The 18,854-nt window shown below is 41.6% G+C and overlaps 3 protein-coding genes across 5 annotated transcripts; 1 reads left to right on the top strand and 2 right to left on the bottom strand.

Annotated features, from left to right (window-relative positions):
- Positions 1-96: 96 nt before the first annotated feature.
- Positions 97-4,876, bottom strand: LOC110989294 (cytochrome b5 domain-containing protein 1-like). Its single transcript, XM_022253578.2, has 4 exons — positions 4,670-4,876; positions 3,531-3,607; positions 2,847-3,065; positions 97-1,830 (listed from the first exon to the last, which is right to left on the bottom strand). Exons 1-4 carry the CDS (start codon positions 4,785-4,787, stop codon positions 1,600-1,602), a joined length of 645 nt encoding a protein of 214 aa, XP_022109270.1. The 5' UTR covers positions 4,788-4,876; the 3' UTR covers positions 97-1,599.
- A 285-nt stretch (positions 4,877-5,161) lies between these two features.
- LOC110989303 (N-alpha-acetyltransferase 38, NatC auxiliary subunit-like) lies at positions 5,162-8,801 on the top strand. 2 transcript variants are annotated; one of them, XM_087147450.1, is made up of 3 exons: positions 5,162-5,306; positions 6,265-6,436; positions 7,000-8,801. In XM_087147450.1, exons 1-3 carry the CDS (start codon positions 5,304-5,306, stop codon positions 7,095-7,097), a joined length of 273 nt encoding a protein of 90 aa, XP_087003576.1. In that variant the 5' UTR covers positions 5,162-5,303; the 3' UTR covers positions 7,098-8,801. The 2 variants fall into 2 exon arrangements, with proteins under 2 accessions (XP_087003576.1, XP_022109285.2); XM_022253593.2 differs by having other exon boundaries at positions 6,262-6,436.
- Positions 8,651-18,153, bottom strand: LOC110989300 (uncharacterized). Of its 2 annotated transcripts, none has more exons than XM_022253589.2 (11): positions 18,019-18,153; positions 16,658-17,329; positions 16,053-16,188; positions 15,414-15,609; positions 14,717-14,792; positions 13,995-14,060; positions 12,962-13,033; positions 12,393-12,556; positions 11,416-11,533; positions 10,885-10,999; positions 8,651-10,211 (listed from the first exon to the last, which is right to left on the bottom strand). In XM_022253589.2, the coding sequence occupies exons 2-11, from the start codon at positions 17,297-17,299 to the stop codon at positions 10,105-10,107; spliced, it is 1,692 nt and encodes a 563-aa protein (XP_022109281.2). In that variant the 5' UTR covers positions 17,300-17,329; positions 18,019-18,153; the 3' UTR covers positions 8,651-10,104. The 2 variants fall into 2 exon arrangements, with proteins under 2 accessions (XP_022109281.2, XP_022109282.2); XM_022253590.2 differs by having other exon boundaries at positions 18,011-18,143.
- Between the last annotated feature and the right edge of the window lie 701 nt (positions 18,154-18,854).

Here is an 18,854-nt window from a genome sequence, read left to right as displayed (position 1 = left end):
TTTCACGTGAATGCTGTAATATGCTGCCTTAGAGCACATTTTGCCTGGCTCTTGAATGTTATGAAAAGTTTACATCAGTCTTCAAAAGCAAGGAAATTCTTAGCACCTGTTTATTCACTTAATCAAAAGTTAGACTCAATAAACATGAATAACTGTGAACACAAATTTTAATACAGCAAAGATATTTACAAAAATGTGACATTTACAAAGTGTGTAACGGTTGCAATATCAACTGTATATCTGCTTAGACTGCTTGTACAACTACATGTATGTACATCAAATCTGTTAGAAATGGCCCATTTAAAACACTGGAGTAACAAGGCATTTTTATTGAAAGCACAGAAGGAAGTCGCAACCACTAAACTAGGCCCCTTGGATATCCTCGCAAGTTTCCAAATGACATTTAAACATCTGAACATTTGTAAAAGAAAAAAAAAATTAAAACCTCCACTCAGAAGGTGCCCAGTTTGTTCCCTTACTGTCAGTTCAGTGATATCCGAGCTTGCTGTCTTGTTGTTAGATTTTGTGGTCTATCCAGTTAAGTCCAACTTTCTCCGTACCCTGACCCCCACTACTTACCGGTACATGTAACATGACATGCAAGAATGAGTGCAGTCACCAGGGAAGGTTCACTTTAAAACTTGAGGACAGTCAGAGAGTTATGAATACTAACTTGATTACTGGCAATTCAGCACATGTATGACGTTCTACTCCACCAGCGTGATACATGTAGTATAATGGACAAAGTTATCACTGAAGTACATACATGGTACATGTGGTAAGGACTGATTCACACTTTAGATGTGTCACAGAGCAATTAAGCTCAAAAGGCCACTTTTTTACCCAAAATTTATCTTTTTTCATACATTTTTCTGAAGTAAATCCCCCAGCCTTTACATCCAGAACAACACAAATGCAGTTGGAAGTCAATTAAGAACCACAGAAACAACTGTGGCTCAAACTGTGCACATTTGAAAACCACATAAAAACCACTGCAGAGTCCTTGCTATATGAAGGGGAATGCATACCCTAGACGTCTATAAGGACATGTTGACTTCTCCCAACTGATAAAAGTAACACAGGATTTACACCATTTGAAGCCTCTCTGTATTATCAATCGCTATATTTACCTTGATAAGTTTGTCAATTCATGCTGTGCTTGTAAACTTAATATTTTCGCAACTCCTTGTGTTCCACCCTTCCCAGATCAAAGGAAGAGCGTGAAAGATTGGATTACTACACTTGCATAACATTGAAAACAGGGCATCCCGGTTGCAAAAGTTTTAGTCCAACGAGGTGCCCCAAAGATGCCAATGTACCCATCTGGCTGGAATCTAGCCCCCTCCAAACAACTGGATTCCTAGACCCCCCAACTCCATGCCAAAGTGTAACATTTGAGTGTTGCAGTCATGTAAGTCCTATCATAAGCCCAGTCGCAAGATCTTTCACAGGACCAGTAACAAGGAGCAGGGCCAATGGAATGCTGCTGCTAAAAGGTCGGCTGAACAACTTGACCTGAGATGAGAGGACCTTGTAATGATGGATTTGTAATGGACTCGAAGGGACTTGTGATGTATGTTCAGCCCCCACACATCCTTTTTACGCCTCAGTGAGGTCGTCGTTGAAGTACAGGTGGATGGCCGGCAGGAACTCGTCGTCGTTCATGCTGAGCTTGTAGAACTCCTCATCCTCGTCTGCGACCCCATTCTGCTCCAGTGTCTTGCCCATGTCCAGGTTGACACCGTTGTACTTCCAGGTGTAGCTGGCTGCATGCTGGTTCCACTTGAGATATCGATCCAGAATCTCTGACATAATCTCTTCCGAGCAAACCTTGACATTGTTAAGTCAAAATTGATATACAACATGAAAGATACAGTACATGAACATCTAGCTACTATGACGTGTGGCCTCTGGCATCTTTTAGCCTGGAAACACTCAACCTCCAGAAATAAATTACCAAACATAACAACCAAATGACCCTTTAACCACTTGCTAACAGTATTACTTCACTATTAATGAACTGACCCCAGACATAGCGTTACCTTCAGCCCGGAAGTCTTGACTCTTTAAAATGACAAGATATCACAGCAATTTACACCATGGGAAACCAAAACGAATTATTCTAGAGAGTGAATGTGAACAAGAATTATTCCACAGTTTACACCATAAACTTCTTGATTCAATTGATTTACATCGCAGTTCACTAGCCTACATAAAGTCTTGCAAGGTAACAAATGATTTCATATAGCTTTTTAACTGCTTTTACCAATGTCGGGAGGAGCCATGTTTTTTTTTTTTTCAACAGAACAACTTAGTTTTAAATGATCAGGGCCAAACTGCTTGAAAATTCAAGTTTTGAGCTGGTTTGTACATAAATTTTGTGTACTGACACAAGATGGTCTACTGAAACAGCAGGAAGACTTTACACAGTATCTGATGTTCTTAGCCGAATGGCCTGGAGATAGGCCTGTCATGAAGACATATATTCACTTGGTAATCAAATGTGTTTTGGGATTCAAATATTTGTAGATGCAATAGCGAAATAGAAAGGAAAATTTCAGTTTCTTTGTAACAAAAGTATCTTCCTAAAGCTTAAAGCTGAACCCAATAAGAAAAAAATGGTTTTGCGTCTGCATGTAGTTACCAACTAATCGTAAGTAACCTGTATTGATAATGTGTTATTTTATGCACTAATAAAATCACAGTTCTAGAGGATTTGACCAAAAGTAACCATTCAACTGGACGCATGAATATAAAATCAAATTTCAGGTTGAGATTTGAACAATCAATCATCATTTGATCTGTACATCCCTACCTAGAATTAACCCTTCTCTATCAAAACTCACCTCAATGATGTGTTCTTGTGATGTCAGTGTGTTAATGATCTTGATGAAGCGAGTCTTTGCCGACAGGATTCCAATGCAGAAGCTGTCATTCTTCCACCACGGCCGGCCAAAGTCATTGGTCCAGTCGGTCCGAGGACAAGGCGGGGGGATGTGGACAAAGCGCCCATGGGGAGTGTACGGAAACACACAGCCTGTTACTGGGTCCACATGAGTGCGAATCTGGTTTTCCAAGAAGGAAGAAAAAACATGGAAAAGAAATTAACCACCTATTAGTTCATCTCCACGTTGGTCTAGTTTTCCCATTTCAAACCATATTGCAGACATTTTAATGATAAACACAAAATTTGAGGAATAATGACCTTTAAAAGTGAGATTTCTTACAGTAATAATTTAGCATCATGACACAACTATGAAAGGCTGTTATTTGAAAATTGCAGCTTAATAAAGCAAAAAACATTGAATTTTTAATGTTTCTGTGACACTTTCCATCATACCAATGTTCACAAAATTCCTTTATGACTATTTGAATACAATTACACCAACGCTTTAGTTTGGTTGGTTGGATTTTCAATTTCCCTTGTTCATGTCCTTGTTTGTCTGTTGGTTTTGTTTAGTTGTTTTGTTTTAATGCTTTGTTTTATTTTGCTTTCTTCAAAGTGACATTTTGGACAGTCTTAGGCTTACCTCTTTTGTTTTCTTATCAAACCAGTGTGAAATGTCTTTGCCAGCTGAGGCTATGACTGGTTTCAAGAGTACGTCACCTGTGACATAGAATAGTCATGCACAATAATCTAATCTCAGTTAAATTTAAGAGTCTGCACAGTCTAAACTTGGGTTTACCTTGGAATTTTCAAGTTCAAATTCTAACATGTTAAAGTTATCAAGAACATAGGTGGGAAATTCAGAGATAGGCCTACAGATACTTTAATGAGAGGCCTTTTATCATAATCTTCACAATGGGCATTTCTGTATATTTAGGCCTAAGGCCTATTTTAAATTTAACACTAAATAAAACCAATTTTAAAACATAACCGTGTATTTAAATTAAAATTTCACACTAAATTGAAACAAATTTAAAAAATAAACAGGTGAAAGTTACACCAAAACTAACGTTAGCTGGCTAGACATATTATTTCATGAATAGACATGTTAGTTATGAAATATAGCCCACTCCACGTGTATACATGTAAGGCCATGAGAATGAACATCACAGAATTCCATCCGGAAAATTTTGAAAACCTTTTGTGGCTTTTTTTATTATTCCTTATTAGGACCATACACTGATTACATAGTATGTACACGTCCAAGCAAAGGGAACCAATCTTGAAATGCATAGCAGACTACATGTATCTCTCAGTCCTTCTTGCATCACATCGTGATTACTTTTGTTTTTTCGTCTGATTTAGGCCTCCCAATTTACAAACTTCCAATTATTTTGCGGCCATTGGGGAGAAAATCACGATTTTTCTTTGTGAATTTTTTTTGCAATAGGCCTAATGAAAATTTTTGGTGGCTGTTTTACTTTATTTTAGCAGTAGGCCCTAGCATGATTAGGCGGTGGACAGAAATCCGGGATGTTCATTCCAATGGCCTAAAGTGAGAGTTGAACAACAGCAAGGATAATAATTCGGGAAGGTGAGCTTGCAATCTTTCTTCCGATTGGGAAACGAACCGCTAGTAGGCCTAACCCTCCCCACCATCATGACCATGCCTAAAATGTTCACAACACAGTTGCAGCCATGTACATCATGACCATATTTTGCTATTAACCCTGGCAGTGCTAACCATGCTAACGTTACCCTACACGGCAACCTCTCACTCACCCGCGTAATCATCACAAAGTGGAGTTAAATCATACACCTTTCCTAAGAATGACACCCAAAGATCCTTTAATGTATTGTGCACTGAAACCTCATTCGGAGTGTAATATTTCGGACGCATTATGGAGGACAAATACAGGAAATCTGAAAAGTGTTCACGACACGGCTTCTGTTGCCAAGGAAGTTGCTACGAATATGGTTCTGTCTAAAACCCAGACACGTGCAAGAGCCGTACGTACTCAGATACCAGAAAAATTAGAACTTCGAGTTCATGAGGGTAGCTGACTATTATGGAGAGCCAATTATAATCCATACTTCATTTTGGAATCTTTGAAAATATTTCCCCAAATCTTAAAAAATACCTGGTTTAGACTGTTTATGTGGCAACTTTAACTCATTCTTTATAATACTGTAATATAATTCCCTTACTTTTTGGGCATTCGATTGACTCTTATTTAATTTCCTGTGTAAATAGTATTAAAGAATAAATATGTTGATTAGGTTTGCCATACAAGTAGCTGCACCTGGTTTATTGCATTGTCGCCCTTCAGTCTTTACTTTTAGTTTTACTGCTTGTTGAATTGCATGTGTTCTTCTTGAGTTTCCCGTCAGAGAAACCACAACCATAGGGGGACTAATGGTACATTTACTTAGTGAAAGATGCCAATCGGTTTGAACGTCAGAATTATATTTTGTTCATGTGAATGTTGAGCGCGATCGGCACGATAGCTACGCGGTCGCCCGCCCGTCATGCCCTTGCTTTTGTGGTTGTCATGTCATGTTGGTTGTGAAAGATTGAGTTTTACATTTTTAAAAAGAATAACTTCCCCTTTTTCTATATGCCCGATCTGTTTTCCTTCCTCCATGCTCTGCATGAGGCGCGAGCGGGCCTGCATGAAATCTTCAACAACTGTCATAATTAAACATCGTGCACAACCGACAACCTTGCATTACAAATTTAAGAGAAAGCTACTGGCTGCATGCTTGCGGAATAGGCCTAAGCCTAATCGACATAAGATCGACTAATTTCACCCAACATGAGCAGTGCACACGACATTATATTCAGCTGCTTGAATTTCGAAATCTTTGTAGAATGCAAAATTAGAAATACTTGAAGGCTAGGCATAGGCCGATTCTCGACCTCGTGGGCCCTAACATTACTTTTTGTATGTCAGTATAGGTATTTGCTTGTTACAGCCTGAAGGCTCCTTGCCATTCATACACAGGGTCCCTTCCAGATCTACATCAATCTGTTTGCCACATTTCACTCCAGTGCAATTCCACAACTTATGCATGGAGCCTCTAGGTACATGTAGGCATGGTAGGCCTACTGGTACTAGGCAGACTGAAAACGTGCACATGGAAAGACGGCTTTCTTAGCTGAAGACCTAAAGAGAGCTGAGATAATCTGGAAGTGTTTCCTCCTTCCAAGTATTGTAGATCTTCCCAAAATTTGACTAGTTGCTTTGATGTTAGTCCTGTTATACTTTCAGTTATCCCACAAGTAGTTTTAGGGAGCTTTCCTTACTCAGTAGTTTTGACTGTGCTGTGTAGTTTGATGACATATTAGGGTGATTTCTAATCTCCATGTGCAGCAGACCATGGCCCCAGAGAAGTGCCAAGATGGCCGTGAGAGGCTGCAGGGATGGCTGAACCAAACATTACGCATCAAGATGACTGATGGCCGCACACTGATAGGACTATTCCTGTGCACTGACAAAGACCGGAATGTGATCCTGGGATCGTGCGAGGAATACCTTACGGCACCTGGTAAATTAAAGTCAAGGATTTTGAACATTGCTGCATTGTTTGTTAAGCAGGAGTGTTTTGGGCACTGCTCTAGCTAGATCAGCAAAGGTTCTCTTGTGACCTGTGCATGTGCCATTTGCACATGTGTAAAGATCATGCAGAGGGATAGAAATCAATGTTGTAATCTTGCTTAGGGACACATCCTCACGTTTGAATGAAACCTTTTGCATTTAGTGCCGAGTGCACCAAAACCATTGCTCAAATTACTGAAATTCATTGAAAAGACCAGAGTCGAGTTCTCATTATGTTGAGTTTAAATAAGCACAGTTGGGAGAATGTGCATATGTGAAATGTGCACATGAAACTGGACGTGAAAACACACACAAAATGTACATGAAAATGAAACTAACAGTGACCTTTCCGTTTCTGTGTCCGCAGTTACCAAGCACTTGACATATTTCACCGGCATGGATTTTTTGGTTAATTTTGGGGAACACATGCATTGAAGAGCACTCAATCACGTTTTCTCTTGTCAAGTTTGTCTCAATGTCTTGACACTGGTCCTTTATGTTTTCTTCCAACAGACTCTGAACAGAAGGAGGAGCCACGTGTTCTTGGCCTTGCCATGGTGCCAGGCCAGCACATTGTCTCCATTGAAATCGACAAGATGGACAACAGATAAATAATTGAGCGGAAAAAGGTTGGCCTATGCACCCATGCAGCAAGTGCCAGAAGCTTGGCTGCCTATTCTGTAAGATGTGTATCCGCCTTGAGGAAAAGCACCCCCTCATCGGTTGAATAGAGCCATATTGGTTAGGAGTGTTCATTTTGCTGGTAGCGACACGACGGTAACACATGCATTTCACAGTAGTTTGTGAACGAGCGAAGTGCAGTTCTGTGGCTAGGAAAATTGCGCCCTCTCTTGGTCCAGCTTGGGGCTCATTAGTTAATGATCTTTGTGGGTTTTGTACAGTGGATGATAGGACTGGCAGAATTCACAGCAATGCCTGACCTGTTTGCCAAGATGTCTGTTGAGCAAGGAGGTTTTGCACGGGCACAGGGTCATTTTGTGGCACATATCCACCACACCACTGAGTTGCCAAGGGCTCGCTTTCAAACCTAGGCTTGCCATGTTCGTGAAGCATCAGCGGCAGACTACAGACAAGCCAGCAGCAGGCACTGACTAAATTAAGGATTCCAAGGAAGTGGCATGCCGAGTTTTTTCCCTCAGTGGATAGCCTTTGTACCTCACATTCATGTTTTGGTGCTGAAAAAGAGTAATATGGCCAGGGAAAATCTTGACAGCAAGTGCTGTCAGGAAAATTGTATACTCTCTACATGTAGTTTGTTTTATAGCACCAGTGAATGAAGTTGCCAAATTCACACGGTCCTTTATTGGTTGCAAGCTTGATCCATGGTGGTGTATGCGGGGAAAATTTGTTTAATCAGTGAACTACATTTATGTGCAATTGGTCGCACGTAAGTGACGTCAGCCCTAGATGCAGATGTAATCCCATTGCCTTACGCCCATAGAAATATGACAAGTGAACTTCAGCACTTGCAGTTTCTAGTTACATCTTCTTGTTCACCCTGTCCTTGCCAATACAGAACTCCACTGATCCTAAATACCGCCTGATTCAGTCATCACATTCTAAGGAAAAGGGAGCAAATTAATGAACTTCTCATAAAATGCATCAATTTTAGATGCCACTGAACTGGTGTACATAGCCAGCTCTCTTGCAATGCTAATCCTGTTGGCATGGGCGTCACGAGGGGAGGGCAAGAGGGGGCACTTGACCCCTTGAAAAAATGGGGGATTAAAAACAAGTTGAAAAAAATAAATAGAAATACAAAAGAAAATGGGATGAAAGTCACAGATTTGCTTTAAAAATATCACCCCTCCACCCTTTAATTGGTTCATAAGTTATCAATTCCCCACCCAATGGAAAAAATCCCCCCCCCCGAAAAAATTGTAGCGAGTAGGGTGTGAAAAAGTTAATGGGCGCATTGAGGCTTGTTATATGTATGGATGGCATTAGGCTGTAAATAGTAATTTTTTTTATTCTTGCCATAAGAGTGTCCCAAGTTTTTTTGGTGCATTACATGTCAGGGTTAATTTAGTGTCCGTTTACAGCGGCAACTGAAGACACATTCTAAAAGCCAGCCTTTTATGTTTCATACATGTACAGTTGCTTTGTATAATTGAATGAAAGAGCTCGACATGGACACCATACATCACATTCTTTCCTTCATAACTGCTTTATTATTTGGGCTATTACAGTATCACATGTATAAAAATAAATGTATACATGTACTCTGAGCTACACTAAACTAGCAAAATTTGTTCTCTTCATTTTAAATGGTATAAAATACATTTAAAAACTGAGTACTCGTGTTCTATGAATCATTTCCCTAACAATGGTGAAGTGCAAAATCACTCTCAGTTGTGAGTGCCCATTTAATCGTGTTTTTTTAATTATTTTATCTCTCTTCAAATTATACAAAAATATGCAGTATTTTAAAGATCCCACAAAATTAAAAAGTAAATGTGGACAAGACAAGACCAAAGAGGAGCAAATAGTTTCTGTCACTGTTAGGTTTAGTCTACCCATACTAAAAACACAAAGCGACTGTTAGGCTTCTATTCACTTCCCATTATGATTTCAGGTTTCCCCAACCACATCTAGAAAATACCACAAGCGCAAAATAAGGGAGCGTTTCATAGTTGTTGAAGGCGGTATTTACTGCGGTACCGCTTTTTTTTAGTGGCACCGCACTAGTTACCCGAAAGGGCTTAATGCTGGTACCGCAAAAAAACAGCGGTACCGCAGTAAATACCGCCTTCTGTAATTATGAAACGTTCCCTAAACTGTTACCTATTTTATCTACGGAATGCACTTTTTAAAGTTCATTGAAACAACACTGAGCTTTGGGTCAGCACAACACACCAGGCTCTATATTGTACATTACCACAACTTATCAGTGCTTTTACCTTAATGTACCTGTGGGAGAAGTTGTCTTATGTGCTTTGTGTAGCAGAAAGACCAACAGGTACAGTACAAAAAAATCAGAGGCACTTAAGGGTTCTGTCAAACGGTGTGTTCATCTTTCAGCAAAATTTGTAAAAAGTCATTTCAGTTAAAATGGTGTGCAGTTGCAGCACTGTTCAATTGTTGAGGCAGGGTGTTCTTCAATCCCCATTTACAATCAATGAGAATTAAATGCACTCCTACAGAGGCTTTGTGTGGTAGTCATGTTGTAAGACAGCTCTTTTCTGCATACCCTGTGGAACAAAAGCACTTGCCTGCAAGATGGCAGCCATGCAAACCCTCTATACTGTCACAAAGATTCACATTTTATGGGAAATATGACACATACCTGTATGTGCCACACATTGCCATTCCACTTGAAGTATATGCACATGCAGAGTGCATGGTCCTACAGGGAAAGTGCTCTGACCTAGACAGGACCATGTCATGTGAAAGAATTTTATTGTGGAAAAACTGTAGTTGTTAGGGCATTCCTTGCTCCCCATTTTTAGTTTTGGTTACAAAGCATGATATTTCGAGTGTGGACCTGGAGACAAACAATGTCCACGCAATGCAGGTAATGAGGACGTGCTTTCTCGATGTAGAATGACTCGGCTGCTCGCACGCCCTGGTCAAGGGGTCAGATGTCAAGAGTTCAAGCTACAAGTCATCGTGGATGTGTTTCTCCCATTCTTGCTGGTCCTCCATTAGCCTATTATCCAGATCCTTGCTGTGCAGTCTCTCCTTTTCTCTCTCCCACAACACATCTGTGAGAACACAAATAAAAAAAGTTGTAAACACAAAACGTAGGCAAGTCTTACTCGTGGACATGAGCTATTCATTGTTCAGCAAAGGCCATCTCTGCTCAGCAAAAAATAACCTAGCTAAGTCGCATGATGCATACTGCTGACGTTTGCTATTAAGCAAGCAAATTTATTAACCCCTTTGCGACGGATGATGATAAAAGCCGCCGTAAAAATTGAGATCCTCAGCCCGCTTTTCAGCTATTATTCTCGGCCCACGCTCGAGCGAACACGGTGAAAGAAGGCAGACCCTGGCTCTTGTATATATGGTGATTGGCCTTTGTGTGTAGCCCAGAAATGAAAAGACAAAATTTGCATCATAATCACCAGCTTCACAATAGTCCCCACTTTAAAAAGAGGCAACGGGAATGTGGAAGTGTGAGTAGAGCCGCACACCATCGAACAATGAGCCTTTTCAATGTGTAATTCAAAGCGTGCAGAGCACGCAGGGCCACAAACCGAGAATTTGCAGTTTGGCAGGTGGCCTCCGTGTCCAAGCGAGGCTGGAATTTGTGGAGTCGGCTTTCAGAAAAAATTTCCCATCGTCAAGGGGTTAAGCGAAAACACAGTTGCAGTGCTGAACAGAGCCCTCAAGTCGGAACTAATCTGCAAGTGGTTGTTCTTGAAATGTGCTTACTTGATGAATCAGGCTTCGCTTTCTTGCTGTACATCATCAGCACTTTCTCCAAGTTGCTGTGAAGCTCCTCTCTGGAGATGAATCCGTTGCCTTCCTCATCCAAAACAGAGAGCACCTGCGGAGAAGCAAGCAATTTTGAGGTTTACTCAGAGGTCTCTTAAGTCTTCCCAGGGGGTTAAAGAGTACCTCTAAGGAAAACACGTTTTCTCTGATTTTATCTGTTCAAATAAATATGGAAGCACCCAAATCAAATGCAGTGTCATTTGTCTTCAGAGCTCAACTATAACAAGCTTAAAAGGGTTTTTTTCTGTTCATGCCAAGATGCAAATTCTGAATGTAGATAGCGTCATTCTGAGAAAACAAGGGGAACCCTCGCCTTGTATTCGTAGTGGATATACCCTGTGCATGCCAAATGATGCAATGTAGCCATAAAATCAGAGAAAACGTGTTTTCCTTAGAGGTGCTCTTTAACCGAGTGGTAGCTAGAATTCCAGCTGGTGCGAAGACTGTATCGACTTCTTCTTGTCATACCTCTTTCCCTCCTTTGATAGAGCCGCCAAATGCCTGGTAGAGGTCCAAGAAATCTGCCCCTGCCAGCTCCCCGTTGGAGTGGGTGTCGGCTCGCTGCATGCACTCCATCAGGAAGCCCCTGCAAAGTGAGATTGGAGTTAAGGGTATAATTGAAGCAATGTTATCAAGCCCGTTACATGTCTTTGCCGGTCCATCAACACAAATCATCCAGTCAAAAACAACGTTGCAAGCCATTTCAATGGACTGCAACACAAGCATATCATAGTCACTCTTCACACTTATGACTCGTCTTGTGAGCGGATTCGTGACTGGACTTGTGACAAGCCTCATGGACTCAACTACAACACTGACTTGAAGACACTTAGGACTCTCTAACCCAAGTGCCCCTAGCTGAAGTTCTGATTGAGTTTTTGTCACTGGGGAAAGTTTGATAGTCCCACACTGATTTATTTTTAATTAACAAAACAATAACCCGTGGTTCAGTCAGTGTCAGGGTGAATACGGCCTTTTCACAATAGTGTGCCACCAAGAGTTTGCAACGTGTTGGCCAATCACAATGCGCGAAATTTGTCGACCTAATGTCTCGTTTGGAAATGGTTGACAAATTTCATGCGTTATGATTGGCCAGCGTGTTGCAAACTCTTGGTGGCGCTCTACTGTGAATCGCCCGTGTTGATGACAACACTGGTAAGTCAGAGATCCATGATTCAACTCAAAGTTTTCCTCGTAAGTCTCATGCAAGTGCCATCCATCCATCCATGCAGTGCACCAGAGTATCAAGTTAGTAAAGGACAAAATCTAATTCTAAAATTTCAACAGGCGTTGATGTAGGCAAGGCCCCCCTAGGTCATTTTTGTGTTCACTGCTTTCAGTTAGCTGAAACATTAGCTTCTTTGTGTTCACTGTTTTGAGTTTAGCTGAAACCCTGGCTTGGAAAGACGGGTCGGTAGTATGCCTGACTTCGCAGCCCCTTTTACCTGATGGCTTGAGGTGAGAAGCTGACATATTCATGATCCTCTGTGTTGGCACTGTCGCCGTCCAGGATGTTGGCCAGAGTCTTCAGGGTGCTCAGGGGCAGACCGCTTAGTTCACCGTCACAGGACACCTGACCATCATGATTGGTGTCCAAGATGTCTATCATCTTGAAGATAACAAGTGACGATACTTCAAGTGCAACAATATGACTTTATGACTCGCATCAGTGACCGCGTTCAACCTTAAAGCAACATGCCAAGTGTGGGCACAGTTGTACATTTGCCATGGCACTGAATTACAATGTGCAGGAGCAAACCAACTGCACTCTTATGACTAAAAAACCTGAATGATGCATACAAATTTATAAACTACCGTTATAATTGCTGGTGTACCATTTGCCTGGGAAAAAGGTCACAGGACATGTCATCTCATAGAGTTGGGAAAATCTATAATGAGTACACTAATCATTAATGGTATGAGCGAAGTACAGCAAAAAATTAAAATCATTAATGACTCCCAAGTCAATGACTTGAATATTGTTTACCAAGATAATTAAGACTTCCCAACTCACCTTTTCTGTCGCTTCTGCTAGCATTGGTCTGATCACGTCAGCTTTTGATTTATCCTCAATGCCTTCTTCAAACTAATTAGTGAATACCACAGAAAAAATACACAAAATTACTGCTGGGCTTCTCGCTGGAAAACGGTTAGCAACAAAGAATAACAATAAGGGGTGTCAATGGGGCCAGTCTGAAAGCTATCAACAGCGGGTCTGACTGATAGGATTACATAGAAGACAGCATCTTGTCAAAAATGACATGTGACAGGACAAAACACAAAGTTATCATCTGCCTTTGACACAGGCAAAGTTTGAAGAGTTTTGGAGGTTGTAATAACACAGGGGCAAGAGTTTAAAGTTGGGGAATTCAAAATGCTAAAAGAAAATGTTGTATATCTGACGAACTGACGAATATAAAATATCACCGTTTTCGAGAAAAACAAGTTTTCAGTTAAGTAGTTATTGCGTGCTCGTTTTCAATATTTAATTCAACCCTCTTTTGTATGTATGAGATACAAAATTGGTCTTTGAAATGATTTCCTAATTTGTAGTTTTGGCTCTCAGAGCAATACTGCAGTCAAACCTACTCGTCAGTTCGTTCGATAAAATCTGAAAATCACCAGAATGGCCGATTTGCCAGTTCGTCAGGTACAATGTATGCAACAAAAATTTCCCTGAAATCTAACAGGAATCATGACTCTGCGTTAAAATGTATTTTTAGTGGATTTTGTTTCAGTGGCCAATTTTTTTTTATGTCAAAACCCAAAATCTGGGGAAATCTTCCCAACACTGTTAATCTTTCCTCTACATCTCAATGGATTCTGTGCTGCACAGTTATGCCAGAGGTCGCTAGTTTGTTTAATAACAAACAATGCACGATCAGGTCACCAATGACTGCGTTCAATATTTACAGCTTTCAGATGGACCCCACTGACACCCCTTATACTTTACCTTTGTCAAGATATGTGGTTTCCACAATAACCCAACCCTCCTTCCACCAAATTTAATCCCTTTTACCCGTCAGCATGACACTTTTGTTTCTTACCTCTCTGTGCTTGCTGTTCAGTATGTGGTTGGGGGTTGGGTCATCTGTGTTATCCAAACCATACTCCTGCAGGCAATGAAATATTCCACTCATAATGAATGTTCGTCAGTGCAATGTTCAGAAGTCTTTTCTTCATTTGAGAGAGTGACCGGCGCTTTGAATTTATCATTTGCAACATCTGTGTGAAGAGCTTAACTGTGGATGACGCTATCATGCATTTTGGTTTGACCAAATTAAGTCTCCTACATGGTTCTTATAGCATGTGTGCAAGTGCACAATGTTTTGGTCCGAATATTTCATGTCATGTGATGTGAAAACTCACCAATGAGATGACTGTAACATATTCAGGCATTGTATACATGTATAAAGCGAAAATGACCAAATGTCAAATGTGATTACTTTTGGTATTTGTTAACAAATTCTCTTTTCACAACTGAAACACACTGTTATGCTTATTTTCACTGCAATACTTAACTTTTCCTTAAAGAAAGGCACTAGAAACGAATACAGCTGGCAGCAGAAGTGGGGGGGGTTGAACCAAGGAAATGCAATGTAATGTACTTGTATCACTAGGGTTTTCTGAAAGTGTATGGTCATCTAGAGGCCAGATTGTTCTGGTACATATATTTCCATACTCTAAGTTGGATTCATATTAGATGAATTTTTCTCTTGTGCTGTTTCTTAGAAGATGATTCAATCACATAGAACCCCTGAGATTTTACCTTGAGAAGTCCCATTAGCAAACCAGACCAGTCCAGAGCTCCAGGGTAATTGGCGCACCACTCCTTCAAAGTGTCACTACATACATGTATTGGTTAAGATTAAAAGCAAAATTGATCAAATTCACAAAGAGCAATGCAATGCAGTCAAGTGTGGATACCACAACGCAGAGGAAAAAGAGACGCTTGAACCCGCTCAGTGGCGGAAGAGGTAGCGAGTTTCGACACGACAATGTACCCCTTTGGTGGGAAACATCGCATGTGTACAGAGGTTGATGCGCATTTTGTGAGGGAGGCACTGAGCAACCACACCCAATTTTCGAGCCCAATCAAGAGACTTCCAACCAGCCTGTCTCTACTGCACCATGAGGGAGGGTGCCTCTCAAAAGAGCAGATTGTCAAATAGTCAGCCATGTTGAGTTGAGGCTTCTTCTGGCCTCTGGTAAAATTCTTTACTAAGTGCTTCTCTTTAACTGTATGTAGAACAAGTTGAGAATTCTGTAGAGACATTGTAGGTGATTCTTCTGTCTTCAACAACACACCACCTCAAAGCAGAGAAAACAGACAACTTGTATTCTATACAACATTCTTGACCTCTCTGCCCAAAACCAATGATTTACAGGTCGCATCAAGGGAAGAGGGAGTTTTTTTTTTTCTCAAGGGACCAGGCTCCCAAAATTTCTCTCTGGTAAATCCTTACTTGAGTTCGAAGGGATCGGTATCGCCCATTGTCTGATCACCATATCCGTCATAGGTGTACACCATGTTAACCTCACTTAGTGGAGTGTAGTGTAGGTCATTGTCATGGCAATCGCTCAAGTCGACCTCGGTCAATCGGGAAAAGAGGACAGAGACAGCTTGGTTTCTCTCGTATGAGCGAACCTGGTGCCAGTAACCTTCGCGACACAAGAGCAATGTAAATGAGTCAGAAGGAAATCTTTTACTGACTGTGTCTAAATCAATCAGCTCTGTGACAGGAGTGGTACACGTGGCTGGGGGAAATGGCTATCCAGTGGCTCCTTTACACAAAGATATTTTCTGAAACCGCAGTGATCTAGTGGCATAGATCCACACATGAACAGGTATTGCATTCAAGTTCATGTCAGTCTCGATGGGAGACTAATTCAGACCATATCCTATTCTTCAAAAATGAACACTACATGCAGTTGTGGCCTTGATTCAAGTCTGGACTGGAGCCATGCTTAAAGTCAATTAAAAACTTATCCCCTTCTTGATTCTGGTCTCTAGAGGACAAATTGTGGGTTATTACTGCAACATACCAAATTGGACTGTGACAACAATTCCACTGATGGTGTATCCCCACAGAAGTGTAAATTACCGTAAGGCAAGAAGAGACAGTCTCCGGCTGTAATGTTTGCATAGGACCAGTCCACGTCAGCAAAGGCCGGGAATCTCTCCAGATCAACACTGTCTGGATCCAGCAGGGCAAAGCCGCCGTATGCTTCCACATCTTCCTAAATGGGCAGAATAATTTCACCAGGAAATGTGTTTCCGAGTTGCTGAATCCTAGCTGGCTCGTATAATGCACAAACCTTATCTTGTATTGGTTGTTTGCATTCAGATAAGTAGGCTCAAGTGATAACTATCGCCCAAGATATTTTTGATTATGAATTTGGATTCCACAGGATTTGGGGTTCTGTTCATACTCAACTCCATACACCCCCCCCCCGCAAACCCTTAAAAAGACTAAATACTGGACTAATATTGGTAAATCACTTAGTAAATACTTTCTCAGGCTTCATTTTTGGAACAATAAGGAAAGGGTTTGACTATGATACTGAATATACATGTATAGTCCAGTGCCTTCACTTAGCTTGAGACAATTTCAAGGATATTGTTGGGGTGGATTGGATTAGTGTTTTGGAAGTTCTCTTTTATTCTCACTTTCTGGACCCTACCCAACTGACAGTATGTGATCATTACCTTGGCGATGGGGATGCGATCCTCAAAGGATGGATGAATGAATATCCAATCCTTCCGTCCAGTGAAGAGACAGTTGATGGCATTGTCAGCATCCCGGTGAAGTAGGCTCTTGGTACCCCCGCTACTCATCCAAAGGTTTGCCTCCAGGATCCTCTCCCTGAACGTTCCGCATGTCAGAAACGGGAGCATGGACACCTCGCTAGCCATGGGGTCGGGGAGCTGCGAAACAACATAGGCATTTCTCATCTGATAAGCAGCCAGGAAGCTTCCGAGCGTGTCCTGCCCAAGCCCCTTGGCTCCCGTTGGTGAAGTGTCCTTCTCGGCCTTTGATTCGATCTTCACCTTGAGGTCACCGTAAGTTCGAGCGAGATATTCATCCGACCATAGCTTCATCCCCCGGGAGTGTCTTGCCGCACCTCGGAGGAGGACAGGATGACGCTGGCTCGCATAACGATCCCAGAACACCCCAGGTGAGGGCAGTGTTTCAAGAACCTCAATGTGACCAATGGGGTCACAGTGTCTACCTAGTTCCTGTCTGTGACCTCGCAATACAGAATCACTCTCCGGCACCACGACAAGGATAAAAAGACTGATAAATGATGCAAACTTTGCCCTGGCACCAAGCAAGGCTCCTTTCACCATGTTGACTTCTGCGCGGAGTTCCACGCCTCACTAACCAAAGAAGGTAAAAAATATAAATCACACCTTTTCAATATTAAGATTGCTCCTTGTATTTTTCAAAAGTCTAACTTTTCACCAAGCCCCACTTTCACTACTTTTCACTCATGTCACCTTAATTTGTAATGGCTAAACTAGATCAAATTTCACGCATGCAGAGGATGCTTTAATGCATGGTAGGACGTAGCTTAAAACAGCTAATTAATGTAATGAAGATGAAGTCCAACCTCTGAACCCAGGCTGGCATGGCTGGGACTATAGAGTGTATTGCACTTCTCGCCTGAGTGCATTTAGAAACTGCTAGGTCTAACTTTGGGGTCCCCTGAGTTTTTGTCATGTTTTCTTATATAAGTGGTCACACCCGAGCCCCCCCAAATCAAAGGCAACGCTGTCTTTATTGCTCATATTTCTTTGAAATTTTGAATTGTAAGAGAAGATGTGACTTTCGTAATGATCAACCAGCCATGAATTTGAATCCAATATGTGTCACTAGTGCGTACGTGTATGTAGAACTCTGCTCACACTGTCAACAGTATTCCCCTCATTATTTCCCCAAACCCTGCCCTCTTTTCACAACATCAACCAACAGTTATTGCGCATGTTGAGCATAATGTCAAATGAAAAGTTAAAGTGTAGGCCTCCTAGTATCAATCCCATACTATAGGCATGGCATACATGTATACCTATAGCCGACAGGAATTTAAGTGGCATCACACAAGTTCTCAGCTCTAGAAGTCATGATCCGACCGTAGCTGGCTCTCGCTTAATATGGTCGGTCCGCGACGACCCGGTACCCGTACCCGTACCGTACCCTGGCCTTGCAAGATATACAGCTGACGAGCTGTTTGTGGCGCCCTCTGTCGGCAGACGTTATAGAGAGAGAGATCAGTTTGGTCACCCAGCGCCCGAGCTCAAGTAGGCCTATTCCAAGCTCCACTGAAAAGAGTGTAAAATCAACAAAGTTTTGAGGCCCATGGCAGGCAACTGAAGTCCCTGAGGCCTCTTCAACAAAATTTTTTTTAAAATGCGTTGTTTGGTCGTTCAGATTTCATTTGATTTTCAATTAACTTTTGGTAGGTTAACCAATGAATTTGTTAATTATCCGCCCAAAACAAATTCACCCCCCCGTGAAAGTTCCCAAGTCTTCTCAGCAGCCAAATTTTTAAATGACATCCTTCACGTTTCTCAGGCTCTTCTGGCAAATTTTCACATTTTTGTGTGCTTTTCCCCCAGATGGGTGCCCTGAATCTACAGAGAGGAGCCTGGGCTATATTTACGCAGTCCCATTATTTCTAGGCCCACACAGAGCCCTCTTTTTAGGGGTACTTTAATTTATAAGCGCCTTGGCCTGGCGGAGAATTTTCCTTGAATTGGGACACTGCACCCAGAAGAGGGTTTTAAGGAGACGAAAGTGAAAGAAAGTGCAGAACTAAGAGAAAATGACGTTGGACGAATGATGTCTGTGCCTCTGTACATTTTCAACGGGCCGGTCCAATGACAGTGCCATCTCCACACAGAC

The sequence above is a fragment of the Acanthaster planci genome, linkage group LG16 (assembly GCF_054643075.1).
Source record: "Acanthaster planci isolate LZ-2023a linkage group LG16, COTS_SCS, whole genome shotgun sequence".
Classification (NCBI taxonomy): Eukaryota; Metazoa; Echinodermata; class Asteroidea; order Valvatida; family Acanthasteridae; genus Acanthaster; species Acanthaster planci.
Note: the sequence above shows the minus strand (reverse complement) of the source record. Positions and strands in the feature narration are given on the sequence as shown.